Source organism: Saccopteryx bilineata, chromosome 1 (assembly GCF_036850765.1).
Source record: "Saccopteryx bilineata isolate mSacBil1 chromosome 1, mSacBil1_pri_phased_curated, whole genome shotgun sequence".
Taxonomy (NCBI): domain Eukaryota; kingdom Metazoa; phylum Chordata; class Mammalia; order Chiroptera; family Emballonuridae; genus Saccopteryx; species Saccopteryx bilineata.
In genome coordinates, this window is record NC_089490.1 from 387,388,092 (window position 1) to 387,406,940 (window position 18,849).

Below are 18,849 nucleotides of genomic sequence, written 5' to 3' on the forward strand. Positions count from 1 at the left end.
GGCGTATAGAGGGGGATACTTTAAGGAACCAATAAGATCATGTATATATACCAGGGGTAGTCAACCTTTTTATACCTACTGCCCACTTTTGTATCTCTGTTAGTAGTAAAATTTTCTAACCCCCCACCGGTTCCATAGTAATGGTGATTTATAAAGTAGGGAAGTAACTTTACTTTATAAAATTTATAAAGCAGAGTTACAGCAAGTTAAAGCATATAATAATAATTACTTACCAAGCATTTTATATTGGATTTTTGCTTAGTTTGGCAGAATAAATCTTCCTAAAACAACTTACTATAGTTAAATCTATCCTTTTATTTATACTTTGGTTGCTCTGTTACCGCCTACCATGAAAGCTGGAACGCTCACTAGTGGGCGGTAGGAACCAGATTGACTACCACTGAGTATATACTGTATTTTTTTGCTCCGTAAGATGCACCTGACCATAAGACGCACCTAGGGTTTTAAGGAGGAAAGTAAAAAACATTCTGAATGAAATGGTGTGTTAAAATATTTAATAAAACATACCACAATAATATTTCAACAGTGTAAACTCAACAGCAGTATTAACAACCATTAGCACTGTTATTAACAAATGAGAAGAGTCTTTAATGTTTAAATACTCTTCTAGTTGTCCAAGAACGAACATTCGCTCCATAAGACACACGGGCATTTTCCCCTCTACTTTTTGGGAAAATAAGTGTGTCTTATGGAGTGAAAAATACGGTACATGATTTGGCATGTAATAGGTGCTCAACAGTTGTTCATTTTCAGCCCTTCCCCTTGGACCCTAGAATTGTGTTAATAAATAAATTTATATCATCTAATAATTAAGACTTTAGCCTCAGGAGCTCTGGCTGGGTTTGGCCCTGCCTCTTACTAGTTACTGGACTTCTGTGTCTTAGTCTTCCCAATGGAAAAATGGGAATAACTGTAGGACTTGCCCTACAGGGTGGTTGTGAGGATGAAATGAGTTAATACAGGTAAAGCACTCAACACAGTAATTGTTGTGGATTTGTGAGGTTGGTGGACACGAAGATGGTAGCTAGAAGACTTCAAAATGGAATAGTAACACATTTTTCTAGAAACATAATGACCAAGAGAAAAAATTGATACTGACTGGCTTCTTTATTACTTGGTTTCTTCCTAAAGCTCAAAGTATGCAAATAAATACTTGTTGATCAAAATAATTTGAAACCAAGCTTACATATAGTACCTCTGAGGACAGAGGAGACTCCTGGTCTGCGTCTTGAAATTGAGCCTCTTCCTGGTAAATGGTTCTGCCTCTGATTTGTTTGTTCTCGTTGTAGCTCGGGTGCCATGGGCCTGACTGAGGAGAGAGTGTACTGACCTTTCTGTAATCCATCCTTGAGCTTCCCTTAACTTCAAAAGCAGTTTTTACAGGCTTGGTATTCCCCTCTGCTCTGATGCCAAAGTGTCCCCACCCAGCTGTCACACAGTTGGCCTGATTGACCAGCACCACTTACCGCCAACGTGCCTGACCTCACCTCCTAGGAGGCTGCTCACCAGGCTGGGGGGTGAGCCCGGGGGTAAGGAAACCGACTCTCCCTCCTCCCGTGCTGGGCTGTTCTGTCAAGTTGGTTGTTGGCTGCTGGTTCTAACAAGGAAGTGGCTCAGATTATGGAAGCTGTTCTAGATGAACTTCAGCTTTCATGGAAGAGCTTGTAGGAGTTGACCAATAATTCCCAGAGACTGCCACTTACAGGCCTTCAGCGATGTTGGTTGAACAGGTGAAGTGTCTATTCTTTGAAAACGAGGTTCGCTGCCCTCATTACCGTCGATGGCCTTGCACTGCTCCATGTGTAAGAGCTTCCCCTCTGCCTGTTAAACTTCAGTAAGCTAGAGCTCTGGTCCAGGGGCTTTTTCCTTTCCCCGTTGTTAGCTGGCAGAGATGGGGTTAAGAACTGTTGGCAGCTAATCCACCTTGTTTTGAGGCCAGCTTGTGCTGATCTGGAAGAATGACTGGAATTTAAGGGGGAAGGGAGGAGATCCTCTGACCTCCGCAGGCCCTCCAAGCAGTGTTCCCTGTTCACTTTCTCCCGCTGAACCAATAGAGCACCCGCCAGGTCATTCTTTTATCCACCCCCTGCCAACCTCTTTCAGAACCTGGGAGCAGGCCGGGCTACTTGGATTTCTTCTGTTGGTGTTGAATATGATGTGTCTCAGCTTCTTGAACATTCTCTCTTTTGTCGCCCACCCCTATCCCTCTCCTCTGCTCAACTGCCTTCCTCTCCCCAAACCCCACAGGTCTGAGTGCATCAACAAGTTTGCTTCAGTCTTTGGGACAATGCCTCTGAAGGTGGTGGAGCACCGAGCTGACCCTGTCCTGTACAAGGACGACTTTCCTGAGAAACTGAAGAGCTTCCCCAACATCGGCAGCTTATGAACCTGCCATGTGCGGGGGTCAGAATGTTAAGCGTGGACGAAGGAGGAGCACATGGCCTCCCCAGCACTTTTGATGTAAGGTGGGGCCTTCAGAGTGGAAGTCTGCCACTCTGGGTCTTGGCATACTACCCTGACCTGCTTCCTCAAGAACAGGAGCCTCGAGAGAACGTAAGCACTTTGGGCTGCGCGTCCTCTGTTCTGCTGTTTCTGATGTTGTCCGAAGGCTTCTTTTTGAAAGTGCAGTGGAAGCCGTGGTGGCGAGCTCTGGGCATCCGTCCAGCTCGGGCCGCCTGGTCTCCGGCTCCGACAGGCAGTCTGGGAGGAAACCTCACTGACTGGGAGACCACTGAGGGGAGACCCGCCAGCCCGTTGTAGACTGGGGAGTTATGAAGAAAGCATCCACATCTCACTTGTAGTTATTTCAAATCAGTGACTTTGTTGAAGGAAAAGCCAAGCCCACAATTTGGTGCAAAATCCAAATTTCCTGGTGGGATTTGATATACTAAGCTTGGGGCCCGGGGCGCCGGACTCGGGTGCAGAAGTCAGCGGTGCTGAGTTAGGACCCTGTAAGCTCCATGGACTATTTCTGTTTGATTTGGCTTTTTGATATGATTAAAATTATTTTTTATTCCTTTTTCTATTATGTCTAAAATATTGATTGTTGCTGGTCTGAGGAACATCACCTCTCTGTATTTAACTCCAGTCTGCTACCAGGTCTGGGAAGACACGCCAGGAGGAATGTCTTGGGCCACGTGTGTAAGTCAGATGAGATCCCCAAACAGAACATTCTCAGAGAAGACGTCTCCCAAACTCCAAAGGTTTTCATTCCCGTATTAGATCCAGTCAATCTTTTGAAGGGATCCTCAGGGAAAACAGAGGGCCTCTAATAGCCATACTCTGAGTCTACATGTTATAAAAGTTGAAGTTGTGACCCTACCCCAGGGGATTACAAAATCTCCCTCATTCTTTTTATATAAACGTAACGTTAGCCAGGGAGGTTCTGGCTAATGTTAAATGCTGCTCTAACAACTGCTCTGCAATAGTTGCTGGTATATTTAAATCGTTAAATTCAGCATTTAGCAACACTGCACATGTGTGAATTATACCTCTGTAAGCCCAGCTGATGAGCAAATCTACTCTGGCGAATGTTAGATGTTATGGATTCGAAACAGATTGATCTGGCTCTAATATTAAGATTAGCCACAGTTTGGGCTTTAGCCATAACATATGTCCCCAGAACACAAAATACATAACGATTTGCTTGGAATATGGATATAATTACTGAAACCTAGCTATGTGCCAGTCGAAGTTACTGATCCACCAGCCGTCATTCAGTTGAGTGACACAAAGGTGAGCAGTTAGTTTGCTGTAGTTTTTAAACTTGTCATTTTCACAAAAGTCACTTCACATGTGTTCCAACAGACTTTGAGGGAGTCAAAGAAAATGTTCAGAAGTAGTAAAATTGGAAGTGGAAACCGTGAGGGAGGGAGGGAGGGAGGGAGGGAGGGAGGGAGGGAGGGAGGGAGGGAGGGAGGGAGGGAGGGCAGTGTGGCTGTTCCAGGGGAGGGACGGAGATCTCATTCAGTGGGTGCACGTCAGCAGGCGTGGACGCCGGGACTGGTTCAGCGTGTGCAGCTGCAGGTGCCGGTGCTTCAAGAACCGCCGATTTGGGAGCTGATGTACCGTCAGTAGGGAGGATGGGAAGGTATTTCAGTCTCATATTTTTAATATGGGAGGTGGTATGCTAGAGTCCAAGAGAAAGTGATTTGTTTTGTCACCCATGTACCAGTAGCTGACACAAACAATACCTCTGACCTTTTTGGGGGATCTCTAGCTCGGTTTTCAAATTTGGGGCAAAGAGCGGAGAGCCTCACATTTCAGTCCCTGCTAAAAGCCAAGAGCTGTGCTAGCCTGACATGTGTCTTACGTCACCCTCGGTCCTGGCTTTTCAGACACACCTGCCCTTTTCCCATCACTGAATGCAGGGCCTTAGCCACTGGTTCCCACCTGCTTCCCCCTCCCAAAGGGTGCCTTTTCTTTTTCTTTTTCTTCATTTTTTCAAAGCTTGCTAGCCCTTTGATTCTGGAAAAGGAATTCTTTAACCCGAGATCACTGGGAGCCCTGGGGAGCTGTGTAAATGTGATTGCATCACCTTCTTAGGACTCATTGGCCTTCTAAGGGTATGAGAACTCCATTTAAAGCATCTCGCTGCCCCCAGAAATATTGGGGGTTAGATCTTACAACATAGCATATAGCATGAAAGAGTTATGTGATAGAATGAGTATTATATCCTAGGCACTGGAAACTATCTTCAAAGGTTCTTTCCGGTGAACAGACAGATTGTACAGGTGACGGGTAAATTCAGGACATGGACACAGACAGTGTCTGTGATTCAGGGGTTCGGAGGGGACTGGCGACTCCACCCCCATTATTAGTGCGTTTCTGAGCTGCGCACCCCAAGCTTCCCCCATGAGCCTGAGTCGGATCGTCTGTCCTTGGGATCATCTATGGCATCTGGGGATGCCATTGCGCCTGGTTTCCAAAGCGGAATGATCATGCTAATTAAAATGTCAGGTCCTGGCCTACAGCAGACAACAGCTGGCTTTAGATTAAAAAATCTTTCTGAAGAAATTGCATCCTACTGGCCTGTACAGATGAGCCTGCGCCGGCCCTGGCCCACACGTGCGCACTCAGCGGCCTGCCTTTGCCCCTCGGACCAGCCGCTTGGAGCGCAGGGCGGAAACACTTCCTTGCCGGCTAACGTTACATAGCCGGGACTGATCTTATCTCACGTATTTGACCAAGCCTCACATGCATTTAGGCAGGAACCCCCCTTTCTGGGAAAATTAAAGAGGAAAATATCAATTTCTATATTGAGGATCTCTGGTTCTTTCCTGCAAATGACACTGTGCTAGGCTGTCTCCTCTCACTCGGTGTGGGGACGTTCAGAACTGACAACTCGGGCATCTCGGCCAAAGCCCTGTGTGCTTCCAGCGGGACTTCGAGCACGCGGTCATCAGGGGCTGGTTTCTCTGCTATGTTGGGGAGAAGTGACTGTCATACTGGCCTGTGTTGACCAGGACGGAGCTGGCAGAGGCGAGCAGCCTCGTTGCCCCTGTCCAGTGAAGGAGTTGTTAGTAACACCATGCTTTCAGCTGCGTCCGGGGGTGGTCGTCTGACTGGAGGGCGGAGCGTTCTCACCGCTGAAAGATAGTGTGTTATCAGCCGCAGGTTCTAAAGATGTGACTGCTGGGTGAACACGCCAGGCCCTTTGATGGTTGTCAGCCAAAGCAGGATTAAGAAGTAGATAAAGTGGAGACCGGGCTTGGGCAGTGGTTCCGTTCTGGTGAAACTCATGGTGGCTCAGCAGCGGGAAGATCCGTGGGACCCAGCCGAGAGAGGAGAGGTTTGGGGAGTTGGAAGTGACCCATCAACTCCCCCCATTCCGAGCCGGGTGGGCTGCTTCTCTTTGGGGACAGCAGCCTCTTCTTGGGTAGGCTGCTTTTTCCATCTCTCTCGGCCCAGGTAATCTGTTGCAGCCGAAGAAGCCGCACGGGGCTGCCCGCCAAGCTGCGCTGGCGCAGGGAGGCAGACAGAGTGCTTGGCTGGCCCCGAGCCCCTTCCAGCCGCTTCCTGAGGAGCAGCGCTGGCAGGGGCGCTGGCCAGATTGGCAGGCAGCGGCCATCCAGGAAGGCTTGGAAGCAACGTGAAGCTTTTCCACTGCCAGGCCTGGAGGCGCACGAATCCTGTGGGGACTGTCTGCTCACCTCGCCCCCGAGCTCTGTTCCAAGCCCAGGCTCCCGTCCGAGGCCAGTGTTTGATCCTCACCATTTTCTGCTTCTGAGTAAAATCCAGGACAGCTTCTGGCCCTGTGTTGCCCACCATGCAGAGCCTGGGCATCTGAAGAGGCCTCAGTGAGCTCCCAGCGGCGGAGAGTGAGTGGGCGGGCGGGACTCTACTCTCCATCTAAGCCTTTTCCCCTCCCTCTAGGACGGCGCCTTCTAAGCTCAACCCCCAGCCTCTCTGCCACCTCCATTAACCAGATCCTCCAGGACCCCCAGCTCCCAGCTTCGGGCTCTGCGACCTCCAGTTTCCCCCCGGGAGGGGCTTTACAGGCAACTTTGGACCTTGGATTTTTAATGTCAGGCTCACCATTGCTGGCAGCACAGAGAGGATGCTGGGAGGATTGGACCCCCTCACCCAGATTTCCAGCCTCTTTCCCATTTTCCCTTTCAAGAAAAGGCTGTGTGGCCATCATCTGTGTCTGGCAGTTTTGTTCCCTCAAGTTTACAACCCTTTTGGGATAGTGGTTTTTTCTCTTCTCCCAGCTAGCTGGGCCCCTGAGCGCACTCGCTCTCACCCCCTGACGGGCACAGGCTGTCCGGGGAAGGCACAGGGGAAGAGGCCTGGGTGGTTTTCTGGAGATCCCGGGCAGCTGTGTCTCCCAGATGCCCCTCAGCAAAGCCCCGGTCTGTGCACCCTCTCGGGAGCTGCGTGTGGGGCGCGGGTGCTGACAGGGCAGGACTGGCACCCGTCAGACCCAGCCCCCAGTTCACGCCGCCGTGCAGCCTTGCCTTCCGAACACGGCCCTCGGCCGATGATTTTTCACGTTGCCATGGTGTGAAATTTATGTGCATCCAGTAGAAACTACACTTCCCATTTTGAATGTTGCTCTTCTGAGCTAGCGACATGCGCTATGATAATTCTGGTGAGGCTGGGCCGCTGCAGTATGATTTCACCTACTGTAGGCGATTATAAGCGTGCTAGGATGCGCAAAGTCATGACATTCAGTAGGTTAGGTGTATTAAATGTGTTTTCGACTTAACGAGTTTATCCCATGGGTTTATCAGGATGTAACCCCATCGTCAGTCGAGGATCATCCGCATATCTATGCGGGCTTTTATGTATAGTTTCCAACATATATCATTATCTATACTAAACCCAAGGATAAACTCAACGAACAGCTGGTTTTTTGGTCATCACAGCTGAAGAACAGCCAACTAGTTACTAGATCCAGGTGAGGTAAGAGCATTTATTCAGTCATTCAGTGTTTCTAATTGTTCATTCATTCATCAAAATACATACTAGATCGAGGAGACAGAATTGAACAAGACTGTCCTGACCTCAAGTAGACCCAGGTCTAGGGAGAGTCCTTGAGCTCTCTAAGATGGCGTGAGCCCACTGGTGGCCTGGGACTCTACAGGCCTACGTCAGTCCCAGCTGTAAACAGTCTCCATAACACCATCTTCTTTGGTGCCTGGGGGAAGCAAGGGTTTTTCACTTCCTCTTCTCCAGCGCCTGCCCTGGAGCTGCGTGCTTGCCCTTCCTTGGCCTTGAGGGCGTCCGCTCCCGTTCCTCAGTTCCCTCAACCAGATCGGACACAGCCAAGGCGCTTTGATTCGGGCTGATGAGATGGAATGATGTATCAGATCGCCTCCCCGTCTCTCGCCCAGGGCCTCGACCAGATTGTACCTGATGCTGGCGGCCAGCCCTCCTCTGGCCCCTATTTCTGTTACCAGAGAGCTCGGGGGTCTGGATCCTATCTAGCCCCGTCAGGGCGGATTACTGAATGAGCAGTTCTTTTGCCCCAGTCCCTTTCCTGTGCTATAAATAAGCCCCGTGTTTATTTTCTTATGTTATTGAAATGAGAACTTGGGATTTGGGCCTCCTGACGAGTCGGGAGAGCGTCCATCCGGTGCCTGGTGAGGGCCCTGCCTGGCTGGCTGCTGTCTGAAGCTGTTTGCAGTCCTCCCCCTCTGTTTTGGATATGGCTTAATTTCAATAGTAAGGGCTGTACGCAGCCCCGTATCTGCTGATTTTCAGGTTTCAGCTTTCTTCCAGCCTCACGGCCTGCTTAGAAGTGAAGTTGTGTTTCTCATTAAGGGGATAACAGCCACAATTGAGGTAATTAACAAAAATTGGGCATTGGTGGCAGCAGCTCCTATAGGATTTCCCATAGTCTTTCTCTAGTCGATCCTGAGGGCTTACCTTTCTCTCCTCCCTTCTGCCTACCCTGTGCCCAGTCTCTGTTCTTGTTACCAGTTTGGTTTGATGTAGTGACAGCTTAGCCAAACGAGGACACAGAAGATGCAAGGATTTTCCTCTCTCTTCCAGTCACTGGTTGCACCTTGGCCCTTTTTTAGACGTTATAAGGAGGAATATCTATTAATAACAGATTGATGCTCCTTTGGTCCCGTGCCTACACCATGTCAATGGGGAGGGTGACCTAAGATAACGTTGGGATAAAAAGGAGACACCTGACAGCCCCGTGCAATGGATTAGGTGCTGTGTGGAAGTCTTGGAATTTGGGAATGCTCCAAGTCGGGTTTCGTAAGGAGCGATTTCTGGCTTCTTCAGGCTTTGAGAACACATCGAAAGTCTCCAGTGAGCTAGACACAGCCTTGTCTGGTAGAACTTGGGCTAAAGGTCATTGCCTTCTCAGGATGGATTCATCTGGAGCAGGGGTCTCAAACTCGCGGCCCGCCGAACAATTTTGTGCGGCCAGCAGACTAATCCACGAAGTTCAAAATATTTTGGATAAAATTAAGTAAGCCTAGGGGCCTACTTGTATTTTTCATTTCTCTAGCATCCTAGCTAGATATTAGCTTAGTTAACAGAGTTGTGATGCGAACTACAGTTTCTGGTCGTTTTGTGACACTGAGTAAACTGCATGTACGATTGTGCTTGTTGTACTGATTTTTTTTTGTTTTCAACTGCAGTGAGAAAAGTGTTGCGTAACAGTTGCCTTTTGTAGACCTAGTGTGGCCCGCCTAACGGCTGTGATCTTGCTCTGCGGCCCACATGCTGAGTTGAGTTTGAGACCCCTGGTCTGGAGAAACCCTTTTGTGGGCACAACCTGAACCTTGAAGTCTATTAATAAGGAGGATTGCATCTAATCACAAGATTGAGTTCACTTGCAGAGCAAGGACCAGGAGAAAGTTCATTCTTACTAGTGTGTGAAAATTTTAATCTATTGCCTCAAAAAAACCAATGAGATGCATTCACTTAATAAATATGACTGGCCCTGGCCAGTTGGCTCAGTGGTAGAGCATCGGCCTGGTGTGTGGATGTCCTGGTTCGGTTCCTGGTCAGGGCACACAGGAGAAGTGCCCATCTGCTTCTCCACCCCTCCTCCTCTCCCTTTTCTCTCTCTCTCTCTCTTTCTCTCTTCACCTCCTGCAGCAATGGCTGGATTAGAGCAAGATGGCCTCAGGCGCTGAGGATGGCTCCATAGCCTTTCCTTAGGTGCTAGAATAGCTCGTTGGCAAAACATCGCCCAGTAGGGGGCTTGCTGGGTGGATCCCAGTTGGGGCACATGCGGGAGTCTGTCTCTCTGCCTCCCCACTTCTCACTTAAGAAAAATAAAAAAAAATATATAATAATAAATACATTTACTGAGCATTTACTACATGCCAGATCCTGTTCTCAGTGTGAAGATGCTGCATTGAACAAAATGAAGTACTTGCTCTCATCAAACTTACATTCTAAGAAGGAAGACAACCAAAACAAGTAAGTGAATGTGACTTCAAATAGAAATAAACGCCACGGAGAAAATAAAGCAGAGTAAGGGGGCAGGTAGTGACGTGGGCCTGAAGAGATGTTTTGGATGGGTTGGTCAGAAGTGACATTTTAGCACAGATCTCAGTGTAGGAAGGGGTGGACCATGGGGATGCCAGGCGGAGGGAAGAGCTAGCATACAGGCCTTCAGGCAGGCACGAGCTCAGCCTGTTTTAAGGACAGCAGGAACCCCTGTGTGGCCGCTGGGGATTGAGTGCGGGAGAGTAGGCCAGGGCTGAACTGTGTGAGGACTGGGTAGCCAAAGGGAATCTAGACTTTTTATTGTGAGCGTGATGGGAAGACACTGAAAGTTTTTTTGTTTGGGGGTTTTCTTGTATTTTTCCAAAGTGAGAAGTGGGGGGGCGGCAGACAGACTGACTCCCGCATGTGCCCGACCGGAATCCACCCGGCATGCCCATCAGGGGGCGATGTTCAGCCCATCTGAGGCGTTGCTCTGCTGCACCCAGAGCCATTCTAGCACCTAAAGTGGAGGCCACAGAGCCATCCTCAGTGCCTGGGCCAACCTGGCTACCATGGAGCCTTGGCTGCGGGAGGGGAAGAGAGAGACAGAGAGGAAGGAGAGGGGGAAGGGTAGAGAAGCAGATGGGTGCTTCTCCTGTGTGTCCTGGCCGGGAATCGAACCCAGGACTTCCACACGCCGGGCCGATGCTCTACTGCTGCGCCAACTGGCCAGGGCGACACTGAAAGGTTTTAAGCAAAGGAATGATGTCTGATTGTTGTTTGTTTGTTTGTTTGAAGGTCATTTCAGCTACTGTGTGAAGAATAGGCTCTTGGCAGTAAGAATGAGAGGAGAATTTGGGGGACTGTGGTGGGGAGTCCAGGTTGGGACAGCTGAGGATGGCGGTGGCAGAGGCGGTGAGAAGTTAGCCTGGGAATGCAATCTGTTGGGTTCACTGATGAACATCATTGAAAACAATAGAGGAGTCCCCGCTGAGTGACGCCATTGACTGAAAGATAGCAGCCCGGCAGGAGGGGGCGGGGAATACCGAGAGCTCTCCTCTGACACGCTAGGTTTGAGGTGTCCTTTGGACATCTAAGGGGTAGAGTAATTTTAACACATCTAGAGCGCAGGAGAAGAGAACAGGTGGAGGTGAGCATAGGTGGACAGAGGTGTGGGGAGGCTGGGCAGGCGCTCTGACCAGAGGAGCGAAGGAAACGGGATGGGAGAGTATAGTGGGCGGGCGGCCTGGGCCTGCTGGAGCCCTGGGAGCAGGTGGGGGGATTAGACAAGGTGAGGCTGGATAGGAGTTCAGGACTGAAGGGAAGAGCGGGAATGTCATCCGGGAAGGCTTTCCAGGTGGTGGTTCAGTTAGGGATGCGATCGAGGCTGGTCTTTGGCACTGTCACGTTGGTATTGGTATTGACGGAATGGAGCAGGGTGTGACCCCCTGGCAGTAGCTGAGGTAGAAAGTGACACGGCACTGCACTGAGTGCTTGCTGGGCCCATTCGGGAACTTGCTGGGCCCACTGAGACCCTTTGGGATGAGGGGATGGGAAGAGCAGCCACTGTCCATTTCCGTGTCTTCCCTCACTCTAATAACACATCCCAGCCACACAGCAGACTGAGGCGTGAACTCACAAAATTCATATGTGGAAGCCCTGACCCCTGGCGGGGCCAATAGGAGGCGATGGCGGTTAAGTGAGGTCACGAGAGTAGAGTCTTAATTTGCTAGGACTCATGTCCTTGTAAGAAAAGGAGACAGTAGTGCTCTTTGTACGAGCACAGAGGATAGGCCAGGGGGGATGCAGGGAGGAGGCCGCCGTCTGCAGGCCGGCGAGGGAGGCCTCACTGGCGGCCCAGTCTGCCAGCACCTGAGGGTGCTGATCAGGGACTTCCCTTCTCCAGGACTGTGAGAAAATAAATATCTATTATTTAAGCCACCCAGTGTGTGGCAGTTTGCTAGCGCAGACTAAGATACTGCTCACCACCAGATCCCTTGCCAATCCCATGACTATAATATCGGCGGTTCCCGCTGCTTCAGAGTACGGTGACACACTTTGTAAAGCAGTTCCCCAGCTTTGGCACTCTGCCCTCGGCCACTTGGATGGAATTCAACCCCCACGGCCCTTCCAAACCACCGGAGTGCGTAGTTCCTCCTGTCTCTACAGCTCTTTGCTGTTTCCAAATATTTTAAACTCTTTTGGACTTCAAAAAACAGGGAAGAGTTGGTATTCCCATTTTACAGATGAAGAAATTGAATATCAGAGAATTTTAGTGGCTTGCCTAAAATAACTGAGCTAATAAGTTGCAAAGTCAGTTCTTAAACCCGGGTCATTCATCTCGCACTTCAACACATGGCTTCCTGGCCAGTCCTTTTCCACACTGCCTTCGGACAGAGCTTTCTGTCCAGGCCTGGCGTGGAGAGGAGCGAGGGCTGCCTTTGTGCTTCATGCTTCCTCAGGCTCTGTCCCCTTCCTTCCCTGTCCCCCCAGCACATGCTCGTGCGTGCGCGCGCGCGCGCACACACACACACACACACACTTCTCTCACCATACTATAGCTTGGCCTTAATGTCATAACAACAGCGAGCTCCTCCTCCCACAGAGCTTGGAGATTGCAGAGGGACAGTGTGGGCAGAGGACAGAGACGGGCTGGGGAAGGGGTTTGTGTGGCAACCGAAAGAGGAGTCCCAGGAGGTGTGGCAAGAGCGTTGAGGCCTCTAGGCTGCGCTCTGGCCAGGGGCCCTGGGAGACCTCACGCAGGCCCCACAGCAGGTTGGCTCCCAGCTAACGCAACACCTTCACACGTGGTATGCACGTGGTCATAAACTGAAGCTCTGTTTGGAAGCTTACCCTGCTTCAAGCCTGTTGGACTGTGATGAGCTAAAAAAAAAAAATCCATTTTGAATCAAAATTCCTGGGAAAATGTCAACTCTCACACCCACTGTCCTTGGAGCTGGCGATGTACACACTGCTGCGCATGCGGACAGTTTGCAGGGAGCCCTATTTTGGGAACAGGCTGTTTGTGGAGGGCCTCTGGGTCCCTAGCGGCTGCGTGTGTGAGTCGGGGCCTGGGCAAGGAGGAAGACCCTCACCACTACACCCCCACCCCTCATCGCCACGTGGAGCACTGCCGTGCGTGGACCAGTGAGCTCCTGTGCGTTCTCTCATCTAATCCTCCCCCTTGCCGTGACCTAGGCAGGGACGGGGCTTATTCCCTGCCTTCAGGTGTGAGGGCTGAGCCTCGGGTGGTTTTGTGAACGAAGATGACTCCCCTCCCTGGACAGGAGTCCCCGGAGGTTAGCTGCCTCTTCCTCGAGTCCCCTTCCGGCCGGCCGGATAGCAGGAGCGCACCCTTCAGCAGCAGAGCCCACCCCTCCCACTTGATCATTAGTTTCTGGAGCTTCGCTGTAAACACCGTCTGGCTGTACCTCCTGCTAGTCCCTCACCGCTGAGTAGGAGAGCCGGTCTGGGGCCTGCCTCGCTGGAGGCCCGTCCTGCGCTCGGTGCCCAGCAGCCCGCCCATGCCCCCGGGCCCCGGGCCTGCGTGTCCTGGCTCTCTGCCCTCTTCCAGAACAGCCCCGGGAGACACAGACAGGGACTCGAAGGGACAGCCACGCCGCCTGCGAAGACCCGGAGGCGTGGGCTGTGCTGAGCACACTCGCGATGCAGGGGTGTCACGGGGCTGCTGCTGGGACCCGTGTTTGCTGCCTGGGAAGTGGACTCTGGCAGCCCTGCTTTGCCCCGGCCCCCAAATGTGCAGGCAGGTCCTCTGGGATAACGGGGGACCGTTCCAGACCCTCACAGGCCACGCACGCACCCCTCTTTGTGCGGGAACCCTGGCTGGCCACCTGTTGTTAATCTAGCCCCGGTAACCCACCCTGTACTGTGTCAGCAGTTCAAAAGGGCACTGTTAGTATTTTTTGCCGACTTCAATTAACGTGAGATTTCAGAGGCCCCTCTGATCACATTTCATCTGTCACAAGTCAGGAACAAAACAGACAGGTTCCAGTTGAGAGGAGGAAGGAGAAGGAGTTTATTGCAAACAACAACCAAACAGACCGTTTGGGCCGTGCTGGGCCAAGGGTGCTCGGGAGCATCCAGCTGCTTCCGCTCCCCACCTGGCCCCACGCCCGGGCCCTAGGCCTCCTTCTCATCAACAGTGCCCCCCTCCCCAAAAAGACGTAAGTGCAATAACTTACTTTAAAGGCAAGGACGTTTCTATTAATATTTTGCTGTAATGTAGTTACATGTTGGTATAGGCAGTAAAACTTTATGGAACCGACCTCATTTTTTTTTTTAAACATTTTTTTTCTGAATTTTTAATGTATTTTTAATATATATTTTTAACATCCACCCCAGGCCGTTAAGCTAAAGGAAAAGTTGCGTTTATACAGGGTTAAAATATCTTACAATGAGAACAGTCAGTATTGGTTGAGGTTCTTGTTCCTTCTCGCATTCAGTCTTTCCAACCACTGCACACCCAGATCGTTAGACACTGAAAACTGTCCTTCAAAATCAGTAGTATAAAGGCCTAGCTCTATGGACGTAAGAGAAGGGGGGAGGCGGGGTGGGCAGGGACCGGGTGGTGTGTTCAGTGGGGCACCTCTCCTCCCTGCAGCACCCTTCGTGAAGTGAAGTGGGTCGTGGGTCGGTGTGGCGTGGAGAAGGGCGGCTGGTGTGGTCCGCTCACTTTGCTCTCGTAAGGTCAGGGAGTGCTATTCCGGGGCCACCTGCCAGCCGTCCCCCCCCTCCCCCAGCAAGGCCCGTGAGCCTCTGCATCGGACAGTCGGGGCCGTCCAGCCGAGCACAAGCCACGCAGTCTGTCTCAGGATGGTCTCCCCACGACCCAGCCCGAGAGAGGAGGGCTGTGTGAGCAGGACGCCTGGTACTTGTCGTGGGAAAGTTCCTCTGGTCCACCCGGCAGAAACCAGGGCAGACAGGGCACTGGCGCTGGGTCCCGCGTGGCCACCGCCACGTGTGCTGGGCACCCCCTCCCAGTCGCTGCCCCCACCCCCCTTTGCAGTGTCTTTGAACTAACCTGCCGCCATGCTTCCCCAAGCTGGAGGCACGGCAGTGAGAGCTGAGAATCAAGTATAATTGAAGGAACTCGAGGAAAGTTACAAAGCCCGTGTCCTCCCAGTACCTCTGAAGACTTGGGGACGAGCCTCTCCCTGTGCCTGCCCCCAGGGCCCTCTCCTCCCATGCCGGGAGCAGTGACAGCCTCTGAGGGTGGTAGCAGCACCTTGGTGTCAAGCCTTGGCCATGGACACACGCCCAGCAGGACAGAGAGGCTCCCGGCACTGGGCAGGCTGCCCACCGCTCTGCCTGCTGCCCGCTGCTCTGCCCGCCTCCCGCCGCTCTGCCCGCCGCCCGCCGCTCTGCCCGCCGCTCTGCCCGCCGCCCGCCGCTCTGCCTGCTGCCTGCTGCTCTGCCTGCTGCCCGCTGCTCTGCCCGCCGCTCACTGCTCTGCTCGCCGCCCACCGCTCCATACTGCAGGTTTCATCAGCACCTCTTGCTGAGATCTTAAGCAAATGGCTACAGGAAATCTTCACCTCTACTAGCTCATTCGCTTAGCAGTGACCCACAGAGCACATGGGTTCTGCTCTCTGCCTGCCTTCCTGAGGAAGCCCCGACCGACCCAGGAGAGTCCCCAGGCTTGCGTGCTCACCTGTCAGGCCCCGCTCTGGGGAGGCCTCCCGCCCCAGGACGCAGAAGACCTGGGCCCAGCCGCCAGGCTGGGAAAGACCAGACAGAAGGCTGAGGGGAGGAAGGCGCTCAAGCAGAGGGCCGAGCTGTGAGGCCCTGGGGTGCTTCATGCCCCAGCTGCCCGCAGGGCCCCCGTCTCAGCCTGGGCAGCACGTCAGGGCTCTCGTCAAACATGCATTGGGGACTGGGTGCTCCTCAGCGCTGTGAAGAGCTTGAACTGACTAGAGTAAGCCTTCTACTCCCCCAGCTCGGTAACTGTGATTTTGTTAGGCAGGCCCTGGAGGGGGTCCTGGGGTAGGCAGCCACTGTGGGGTGGTGAGCAGGGACGGCTGAGTCACTCGCCTGGGCTCTGTTGGTGGGACAGGCAGCCAGAGCACAGAGCACTGCCTTCTATCGGGGGCTTTTCTTCCCAGGCGTTGTGGTTGACATCTGCCTGACTTAAGTCTAGTCCAGCCAGAAAACAGACAAAAGACTTGAGTGCCAGGAGTTCCTTCCAGAAGAATCCACTTTGAGCCCCCTCTCGCTCCCCCTCCCACCAGGGCTTTCTCTCTATACTGATTCTCTCCTAGGTGCACACCTACCCTTGGTGAAAGTCCCGTGTCTCTCTGGCCACTAGGGAATTCAAGGAGAAAACGGGGCGGGGGGCTGCTCCCCGCCACGAGCAATCTCCCCCTTTCCCTCGCTGGATTTGGGAGGTCCCACGTTATTTCAGTGACCCTCAGAACTGAAAAAGGCTTTCCCAGAGTCATCCCAACATCCTCAAACAAATGAAACCCTGGAAGCCGAGCCTTCAAGAACACGCCCGAGACCCCTGTCCCTGCTAGAAGACCAGTTTCAGAGCTATGACTCACAGAGGCCAGACTCATTAGGGAGGCCAAAGCCAGACCCTTCCCGGCGTGTCCGGAGCGGATGAGAACGCGAGACCCTGTGGTTTCCTCTGCACCCCGAGCAGGCTCAGGGCCGAGGCTCTCATGCCTGCTGCCCACCCAGGAGGCCGCCCTCCTTCCCAGACCCCCGCCTAACAGGCCTGGCCCTCCCTACTGACAGAATCAGGGAAAGGGTAAAAAAGTCAAGGGCTTCTCCCCAGGGCTGTGGGACGTGGACCTCCCAGGGCCCTGAAAGGCCTGCCTCGGAGGACCAGTCCTGTGTGCCACAAGCTTTGGTGACAGCTGGTACCAAGCTGCAGGTCTGAGGTCAGGCAGACGTGGAGCGCCCATCCCCCCAGAAGAAGGCCCCTTCCTACAGGCAGGGAAACCCGCTTCCAGAGGGCATCCTGCGCCCCATATCTGGAAGAGAGCACATGACTGTCCCAGAGGGGGCTGACACTCCCGACCCCTGAAGAAGAAGTCCCAGGTGGACTCTGTCTGCCCTGCCCCTGGAAGGCCATGGAGCCCCGCCCGTGGAAGGCTCTGGAAGGTATGGCAGTGTGCCCGAGATGGCTGATGCAAGAAGGGAAGTCTGGGCAGCATGAGGGCTGCCCTGCCTGTCTGGAGGCCAGCTGTGGGCACACGTCCTCCAGCACATCCTGCCCCCTGTTTGTGACCCTCTTCCGCTGTGACCCCAGGCCCTAGCTTGAGTGTGCCAGGTGTGAGTCCTTTCACACCAGGACACTGCTCAGCAGCCCCAGTGAGTGACCAGGATAAGGAAGGGGGAGAGAGGAAGGTCCTGGACGGAGGACAGAGGTGCCCCGGCCTGCCCACGGCAGCTGTCATCTGTGTACAATGGGATGTCAGGTGGCCGGAGAGCAGAAGCGTGTGCACGACCCCCGGCCCCCACCTGGCACCTTCCTGTAGCCCCTGCTCTAGAAGTCTTTCTTCCCCAGCAGCAGGGGCACCGTGGGTGGTCTGCATCCTGCCCCTGCAGTGTTCACCCAGTTCCGGAGTTTCTCGGTACAAGGGCACGGGGCCATGTCCCCCATCCTCCCGGATGTCCACATTGCAGGTGACAGCTGGGCTCTTTGGCCCCAGCTCCTCCCCTCCTCTGTCCACTGCCTCCAAATGTTTCCAGCATCAGGACAGCCAGGATGGGGACTCCTGCATTCTGGGTGAAGGCGGGGCAGGTGCCTTGGGTCCAGGAGGTCGGGATTCCACGGCTCTTGGGAAGAGAAGAGGAGACGGGAGGGCAGGAGGCTGACCCTGCAGAGCAGACTGTTCTTCAGACACAGCCGTGGGCCTGGCGACCGGGGACCACACAGAAGAGAGGAGGACGGTTGTGACTCCACGGGAATTTAAACTTGACTCAACGGTCAAACCAGGCAGGATGGAGTGGCAAGAGTGGGGAGAGAGGGTCTTCAGCTTATAATGGATGCGAAGTGGCTTCCTCTGCTGCCTCTGGCCAGGGCGGGGCAGGGACCTGCTGTCCCCTCCCTCCCAGCAGTCCACGGGGCCTCAGACTTGGGGTGGCTGAAAGTGCTGAGGGTCAGGCCCCTAGCCCAGGCCAGGTTCCCAGGAGGAAAGTGGCGTGGGAGGCTGGAGGCCTGGAAAGCATGGGCGTGGCCAGTGCCCCGAGGTGGGGGCGGGGCAAGCGGGAATGGGGAGGAGGGGTCCTGTCATGTGGCCCAGGAGATGGCGGCACTGTGCTCCTTGGCCTTCATGCGGAGGGTCGCGATGCTCGAGGTCTTGCGGTCTGGCTCGCCATTGAGCTCGTAGCCATTGAGGCCTGGGCTGAGGCCCGTCGCTCCAAACAGGCCACCCATGTGCGTCTGGCCCACGTGGCCGCCGGCCCCGGAGACGCTCAGGAAGTCGGTGACTCCACTGGCCCCAGAGCCAGGGGGATGGGCGTGAGGGGACATGCAGGCTGGCACCGGGTCGCAGGGTACCACGCAGGCTGGCACTGGTGAGGCAGCCCCATTGTTGCTGATCCAGGACGGGTTCTGAATCTGGGGAGAAGGAAGGGAGAGGCATCACAGGCTGGCTGGGGTGGGGATGAGGTGTACCTAGGGGCTTCCCCGACCCCATGAACGACCTCTCCTGGCTCAGGAGCCCATCACTGTGATGAAACCATTCTCAGGTGTTTACTTGGGAACCTCTCTAACCTGAAGGCCATCTGGATGTCCCCAGGAGAGCCAGGGCTTTATGCTGTGGCTACAGTGTTCCCAGGGCCAGGCTAGCAGCAGATAGAAATTGACACTTCATCAAGGATCCAGTGAAAGGGTGGGGGACACAGCCAACAAGGTGAGGATAGTCCCTGCCTGAGCCGGCTGACTTCCTGATGCTA

At 53.4% G+C, this 18,849-nt stretch overlaps 2 protein-coding genes across 2 annotated transcripts in view; one reads left to right on the forward strand and one right to left on the reverse strand.

The window, feature by feature from the left end:
* EXT2 (exostosin glycosyltransferase 2) overlaps positions 1-3,044 on the forward strand; it is a 150,594-nt gene extending 147,550 nt beyond the window's left edge. Inside the window, exon 14 of the mRNA XM_066251323.1 lies at positions 2,269-3,044. Coding sequence (XP_066107420.1) covers positions 2,269-2,407 — 139 coding nt within the window. The 3' untranslated portion in view covers positions 2,408-3,044. The remainder of the gene's footprint in view (positions 1-2,268) is intronic.
* Positions 3,045-15,413: 12,369 nt separating this feature from the next.
* Positions 15,414-18,849, reverse strand: part of ALX4 (ALX homeobox 4) — a 44,666-nt gene continuing 41,230 nt past the window's right edge. Inside the window, exon 4 of the mRNA XM_066251327.1 lies at positions 15,414-18,511. Coding sequence (XP_066107424.1) covers positions 18,182-18,511 — 330 coding nt within the window. The 3' untranslated portion in view covers positions 15,414-18,181. The remainder of the gene's footprint in view (positions 18,512-18,849) is intronic.